Below are 8,110 nucleotides of genomic sequence, written 5' to 3'. Positions count from 1 at the left end.
GCAGACTCAAGGGTCCCAGGTTCGATTCCGGTCAAGGGCATGTGCCTTGGTTGCGGGCACGTCCCCAGTAGGGGGTGTGCAGGAGGCAGCTGATTGATGTTTCTCTCTCATTGATGTTTCTAACTCTCTATCCCTCTCCCTTCCTCTCTGTAAAAAATCAATAAAATATATCTTAAAAAAAAAGTCTGAGGACCCCTGGCTTAGATATTATATCATACACATTTATCAACCTACCGTTAATATCTGCTGGACTTTAGCTTCTACTGAATGAGCTTGGAATTTTCTGAGTGGCTCCATTCTATATGTATTAGCAAACCTAAATTTTGCCAAAGAACTCTTCCATTCTTTACTTATCTCAGCAATGGAATCATCAAATGGAGGCTCTATATACAGAACATCATGAGACGATTCTTTCAGCCTTTCTTGTACAATCTGTGTATACTGAAAGAAAGAGGTGGGGAGAGGTATTGATTTACTTACTTATTTACTAGAGGCCCAGTGCACGAATCTGTGCAAGGGTGGGGTCCCTGGGGTGGCCTGCAGAGATCGGGCCCCAGCTCACGCCCCCAACCTCACAGACCCTGCTCCACCATCTCACCACAGTCCTGCTCTCATCAGGGCCCATTGGGGCCAGCAGTGCCTCCACTGCTGCCCATTGCCAGCGCTGCATCACCGATGCCCACCATGTTCCTCGCCACCCCCTGATGGTCGGTGCTCGTCATAGCGGGCGGGCGAACTCTTGGTTGAATGATCACCCAAGGGGACAATCTGCAGATTAGGCTTTTATTACATAGGAGGATAGGACTTATTTATAATTCTTTATTACTGAAAGTATTACATGTCCCCTTTTACCCCCAATTACCCCCTCTAGCCCCCTCCCCTTCATATGCATACAAGGTCTTTGATTACCTCCTACACACCCACCCTCCCCCACCTTCCCTCTGAGATTCTGCACTGTTCCATGCTTCCATGTCTCTGGATCCACTCTGTTCATCAGTTAGTGCATCTATTGGTATGATAATGTGATTTTTGTCTTTCAATTTCTTTATGTGATGTATCACGTTTATTGATTTGTGAATATTATACCAGCCTTGCATCCCTGGAATAAATCCTACTTGGTCATGATGTGTGATCTTTTTAATATATTGCTGGATGCGATTTGCTAATATTTTATTGAGGATTTTAGCATCTATGTTCATCAGGTACATTGGTCTGTAATTCTATTTGTAGTGTCTTTATCTGGTTTTGGAATTAGGATTATGCTGACCTCATAAAAAGAGTTTGGAAGTGTTCCTCTTGGATTTTCTGAAATAGTTTGAGGAGTATAGGTGTTACTTCTTCTTTGACTGTTTGGTAAAACTCCCCTGTGAAGCCATATAGACCTGAGCTTTTGTTTGCTGGGGTTTTTTATTATTATTATTATTACTGCTACTATTTCATCAGTTATTATTAAAACATATACAGGTTTTCTAATTCCTCCTGATTCAGTTTTGGGAGACTGTATTTTTCTAGGAATTTGTCCATTTCATCCACATTGTCTAGCTTGTTGGCATATAGTTGTTCATAGTATTTTCTTACAATCCTTTGTATTTCTGTAGTGTCAGTGGATACTTCTCCACTTCTGTTTCTGATTTTATTTTATTTGGGTCCTCTCTTTTGTTTCTTGATGAGTCTGGCTAACAGTTTATCAATTTTGTTTATCCTTTCAAAGAACCAGCTTTTGGTTTCATTGATTTTTTTTATTGTTTTTTGTATGTTACTTATTTCTGCTCTAATCTTTATTATTTCTTTCCTTCTACTTACTCTGGGCCCTTCTTGTTGTTCTCTTTCTAGTTCTTTAAGTTGTAAGGTTAAATAGTTTATTGCTGATTTTCTTGAGGTATGCCTGTAGTGCTATGAACTTCCCTCTCAGGACTGTTTTTGCTGTGTCCCAGGTATTTGGGGTTTGTTGTGTGTTCATTTGCATTTGTTTCCATGAAATTTTTTATCTTTCTTGATCTCATTGGTAACCCATTCATCCTATATAATAAAAGGCTAATATGCAAATCTACCGAACAGCGGAACAACTGGTTGCTATGATGCGCAATGACCACCAGGGGGCAGACGCTCAATGCAGGAGCTGCCCCTGGTGATCAGTGCACTCCCACTGGGGGAGCACTGCTCAGCCAGAGCCCTGAGCCTCTCCCACCTCTGTGGCATTGCTGCGAACCCCAGCAGGGACACCCACCTTGAAGGGGCTGTGGCCAGACTGCAAACAGCCACCACCCTCTCACCCAGGCTGGCCAGGCACCCCAGCAGGACCCCCTCCCTGAATGGGGTGTGGCCAGCCTGAAAACAGCCCTCAGCCCCTCACCCAGGCTGGCCAGGCACTCCAGCAGGGACCCCCACCCTGAAGGGGGTGTGGCCAGTCTGAAAACGGCCCTCAGCCCCTCACCTAGGCTGGCCAGGCACCCCAGCGGGACCCCCACTCTGATCCGGGACACCCTTCAGGGCAAACCAGCCGGCCCCCATCCATGCACCAGGCCTCTATCCTGTTGAGCATCTGCCACGTGGTGGTCAGTGTGCGTTATAGCTACCAGCTAGTTGGCTAGTTGCTTAGGCTTTTATATATATAGACTAGAGGCCCAGTGCACGAAAGTCATGCATGGGTATGGTCCTTAGGCCTGGCCTGCTATCAGGGCAATCTTCCCAGCTGCCCGCAGCTGGCCCTGTCCCCCGCCACCACCCACCCCTGGTTCCCTGTTCTCCATTGGGTGATGGGTGCCTGATGACCGGGGGAAGGGACCGAGAGGTCGGCTGTTCCTGCCTGCTCACCAGCCCCACCCCTGCCGCTGGAGGCCATCAGGTGATCAGAGCCTGCCAACTGGGGAAAGGGACCAAAAGGTGGTCAGTGTGCCTCATAGTGACTGGTCCAGTGGTCGTTCCCATTAGGGTCAATTTGCATATTACCCTTTTAGTATATAGGAATGAGGCTTGGTGCATGGGTGGAGGCTGGCTGGCCTGCCCTGAAGGGGCCCTGGATCAGAATGGGGAGTCCCCGCTGGGGGCAGGGTAGCCTGGGCAAGGGGTTGCAGGTGGTTTGCAGGCCAGCCATGTCCCCAATCAGGGTGGGGGTCCCCACTGGGGGGGTGGGGCCAGCCTGGATGAGGGGCCGTGTCTAGAAGACGTCCGGTCTATCCATCTAATTAGCATATTACCCTTTTATTAATATAGATATGCTTTGCAAATTATTTCTCCCATTCATTAAGATGCCTTTCCACTTTGACTATGCATAAGCTTTTTAGTCTGATGGAGTCTCCTTTATTTTTGCTTTTGTTGCCTTTGCTTTGGAGTCCAATTTTTCCAAATAAATGTAGCCATTGATTTAATCTTCTTGCCCAACTGATCTCAGTAAGGCTTGCAGTGCTAAAGTGGTGAGAGTGTACATCCCTGTCTTGCTCCTGATCTTTGAGGAAGTTTTCAGCTTTCCACCATTAAGTATGATGTTAGCAACAGCCTTGTCATATATGGTCTTTATTATGTTAAGGTATGTTTCCTCTATACATACTTTGTTTTTATCATAATTGTATATTGATTTTATGTCAAAGGCTCTTTCTACATCTATTGAGATACTCATGATTTTTACTGGTATTCTTCATTTTGTTAAAGTGGTGTATCCAATTGATTGACTTGGGGATGCTGAACAATTCTTGCATCCTTGCAATAAACCCCTCTTGATCATGATATATGATCTTTTTAATGTATTGCAGAATTCAATGTGCTAATATTTTTTGATAATTTTTGCATCTGCATTCATTGGGAATATTGGCTTGTAATTTCTTCTTGTGGTGTCTTTGTGTGGGTAATGTTGGCGTCAGAGTGATATTGGCTTTGTAAAATGAGTGGGTAGGTGTTCCTCTTTTATGTCTTGGAAAAGTTTGAGAAGGATAGCTATTGATCCTTCTATAAGTGTTTGGTAGAATTCACCTGTGAAGCCATCTTGCACTGAACTTTTGTTTGTTGGCAGTTTTTTCTTTACTGTTCAATTTCTTTACTAGAAGTTGGTCTTTTCAGGTTATTTTTTCATGATTCAGTCTTAGAAAGCTGTACGCTTCTAAGAATTTATATATTTCTTCTAGATTATCTAAGTTGTTGGTGTATAGTCATCCACAGTAATCTTTTGATTCTTTATATTTCTGTTATCAGTTGTAATGTCTCCTTTTTCATTTCTGATTGTTTGCCCCCCCCCTTTTTTTCTTCGTGAGTCTAGGTAAATATTAATTCTGATTATCTTCAACTAGCTCTTAGTTTCATTGACCTTTTCTCTTGTCTTTTTAGTCTCTCTCATTTATTTCCTCTCAGATCTTTGTTATTTTCTTCCTTCTACTAACTTTGGGCTTCACTTTTTTTTCTAGTTCTTTTGTGGTATAAAGTTAAATTGAAATTATTCTTGTTTCTTGAGGTGGGCATTTATCATTATGAACTTCCCTCTTACACTGCTTCTGCTGACCTCATAGATCTGGGTGTGTTGTATTTCCATTTTCATTTCTATGAAGGCATTTTTTAAATTTCTCTCTTAATTTCTTCACTCACCCACTTGTTATTCAGTAGCATGTTGCTTAATCTCCACATATTTATGGATTTTGGTTTTCTTCTTGTAATTTATTTCTAGTTTCATAACACTGTGCTATGAAAGGTGCTTTATACGATTTAAATTTTCTTAAATTTATTAAGACTTGTTTTATAACTTAACATATGATTTATCCTGGAGATTATTTCAGGTGCTTTTGAGGGGAATGCTCTGGATATATCTGTTAAGTCCATCTAATCTACCATGTCATTTAAGGCTGTTTCCTTATTGATATTCTGTCTGATCTATCTATTGATGTAACCACAGGTATTAAAGTCCCTTGCTTTTGTATTGCTGACTGTTCCCCCCTTTAGGTCTGCTAATATTTGGTTTATATATTTAAGTCCTCCTATCTTGGACAGCACCTACATTTTATTCTTTTTATATGTTGTTGGGTTTAATTTGCTATAATTTTGTTAAGAATTTTTGCCTCCATGCTCATGAATACTGGTCCATTTTTTTCTTATTACTCCATATTTAATAGCAGGGTAATATTGGCCTCATAGAATGAGTTAAGAATTTCCTCCTTTTTAATTTCCCAGAACACATTTGGTAGAAACTCACTAGAAAAGCTATCAAGTCCTGAAGTTTTCTTTATGGGACCGTTTTAATCTATAGATTCATTTCCTTTAACACATTGTTTGCGGGTAGTTTTTATAGCGTGCTAACAGGTGGCACGGGCCATTTTTGCTAATTTTTTGCGCAAATGGCAAAGTTCAGTAAAATTACGGTAACTTTAGTTTATGTATTTATACGTTACCCACATTCTACCACTAGTCTATAAAAAACGTATTAATACGTGTCCCGCACTCTACTACACTGGTAGAACGTATAAATAGGTAAAACGTATAAACACGTTTCCTGCATACAATGTGTTAATAGATATAGGAGCTATTCAGGGTATCTATGGTAGTTTGTATCTATATATTAGTTTGCTAAAGCTGTTGGAACAAAATACCATAGACCAGGTGCCTTAAACAAATTTGACCAAATTATGAATCTTGGAAATCTAAGATCAAGATGCTAACAGGGTTGGTTTCTCCTGACACCCCTCTCTTGCAGATGGATACCCTCCCTCTTGCTGCCTCTTTATATAAAAACCATCCTGCTGTGCATGCTGGCTCTGGTGTCCTAATCTGTGTCCTAATACGTTCTTCTTATAAGGACACAAGGCAGAAGAGATTAGGGCACAACCCTAACAGACTCATTTTAACCTATTTACCTCATTGAAGACCCTGTCTTGACATGCACATACACTCTTTGTGAGGTACTGCAGGTTAGGTTTCAACAGACAAAACTAGGGGCACACAATCCAGCTCATAGAGTCTTTCAAGTAATTTGTACATTTCATCCAAGTTCATAAATGACCATAGTTATTTCTAATATTTCCTTCTGATCCTCTTAATATTTATTAGGTCTGTAGCGACTCCCCCTTTCCATTCCTCATATTAATAATTTGTCTTTATTTTTTTCCCCCTGATTAATCTGGCTTGGGCAAGGGTTGACAAACTTCTTCTGTTTTTTTTTAAATATTTTAGGCATTGTGGGCTAAATGTGGTCTTTGTCAATTTTCCTCCTGATTTTTGGATGGAATGCTCTGGATATATCTGTTAAGTCCATCTAACATATTTAAGGCTGTGTCCTTATTGATACTCTGTCTTGATCATCTATCTAATGATATAAGTACAGGTATTATTTCCTCCATACTTTTAAAATAACTGTATAAAAATACAAACAACATTCTTAGCTTATAGGCTGTACTGAAACAAGCTGTCGGCAAAATTTGACCCACAGGTTGTGTTTGCCAACCTCTAGGCTTGAAGTTTAACTTTATTCTTTCAGAGACAGACACATGAGGCACTTCGCTATGCCATCCTCATTTTGAATTAATCTCAACCACTTTCCTGAAGTATTCCAGGAATAGTTATCTATTTAACCTAGTTTTGGGCTCACCTTAACATTAAGGAAAGTGACTGACAGTAACACCAAAACTCTATCCAGTGGGGGATTAGTTAATTCTACAAATAAAAATTGAGGTGCTATACAAGGGGGGAGAAATGGATTCAGAACGGATTAAAAAAATGTTTACGTTGATTTTCGGAGCTCCAGTCGTGCAATCAGTTAGCGCACGGTACTTATAAAAAAATGTTTACGTTGATTAAATTGTAGTTCTAATATTTCCTATACTTACAGCATAGGAATTATCAGCTACCTATAAGTTATAAATGACTCGTTGATATACTCATTGTCTTCAGGTATATTTTGTGAGCATTTGTGGAATCCTCTCTTAGTCTCTTCCCAATTAAGGATCTATTCAAATTTCTTACCTCTAGAAGCTAGATTTTAAAGACAGCTACGATCAATCACACCCACATCAAATAACTAAGAACTGCCTTTGTCCATGTCCATGTCCCCTATTTCCAGATTTTGGCCCATACACCCCGTGTACCTGTGCACCTCCTCGTTTTGCATTCAGGCATTTCTCAAGACCAATCCCGGTATTTAGTAGGCAGTAAATTTATAAAAGGCACCTTTGTGTGCCTCCAAATACAGAAATCTTTCCTACTAGCAGGTGACCCGCTATTCAGACTCACTGCCAGGCAATAAAGCAGAGTTTCTGGGAGCAGGAAACGTAAAGTACAAGGTAAGGTTTCTGGCCTTGCTCCGCTGTTCTCCTTGGTTGTGTGAACTTGGCCCGTTATTCTTCCTTCAGTTTCCCTTTCCTCTGCAAAACGTGGACACCAGAGGGCTGTCACTGAACTTGAACCGTTACCCTGACTTTCTTTTTGAGGATTGTCTTTCTGTTTGAAACATATTAGGATTTCAGAATCAGGTTTGGCAGGTTCTCTCTCCCTCATTCGATCCTGACGCCCACAAAGTAGGTGTGAAAAGGAGCCAGGAAAAGACAAGTGGGCTCAACCGTTTCCAGCCTCGCCCCGTCCCGGCAGCTTTGCGTCCGTGGGAACACTTCTCTGTTCAAGTGTCAAAGGGAGGGGAGTCCCGATTGCAACACTGGTTTCCGCACTCTGGTCACACGGAACCCTGGAGTGAAGTCGCCGGGAAAACTGAACACTTGCCCTCCATTCAGACGGTGACCGAATGGGCCTGCTATCTCCAACTGCACGTCTTTGCTCCGGGATGTTCTTCAGACACCGAGTCTGCCGCTGTTTTTAAAACCAAAACCACCCACTTGTTCTGCTGGGTCCAGCAGCTATCCTCCTTTTTGAAAGCACGACGCGCTCACGTTGTGGCCGACACACCGCCTCTGGCTTGCAGGACACGCTCTGGGCAGCACGGAACCGGAACTGGAACCAGAACCGTCCGTGGCAGCTGAGGGAAGGGATTAATGGAAGCCCTTGTATGCACTTGGCACCGCCAAGGACTCGGAAAGCGGTGGGGAAGGCGGGGCGGGCTGAGGGGCCCAGGGCGAGGGGGGGCGTCTGTAATCCCTTCAACAGTGAAGGTGGAAACCCTAGAACTGTGTCTCTGTCCGGAACACCA

At 42.3% G+C, this 8,110-nt stretch overlaps 1 protein-coding gene across 1 annotated transcript in view; it reads right to left on the bottom strand.

Moving 5' to 3' along the window:
- Nucleotides 1-468, bottom strand: part of TCTE3 (t-complex-associated-testis-expressed 3) — a gene marked incomplete at its 5' end in the record, with an annotated part of 6,885 nt that extends 6,417 nt beyond the window's left edge. Inside the window, one exon of the mRNA XM_015558343.1 lies at nucleotides 235-468. Coding sequence (XP_015413829.1) covers nucleotides 235-468 — 234 coding nt within the window. The remainder of the gene's footprint in view (nucleotides 1-234) is intronic.
- Nucleotides 469-8,110: the final 7,642 nt, after the last annotated feature.

This window comes from Myotis davidii, unplaced genomic scaffold (assembly GCF_000327345.1).
Source record: "Myotis davidii unplaced genomic scaffold, ASM32734v1 scaffold592, whole genome shotgun sequence".
Classification (NCBI taxonomy): domain Eukaryota; kingdom Metazoa; phylum Chordata; class Mammalia; order Chiroptera; family Vespertilionidae; genus Myotis; species Myotis davidii.
The sequence above is the reverse complement of the archived record's forward strand: the minus strand, read 5'-3'. Positions and strand labels throughout refer to the sequence as shown.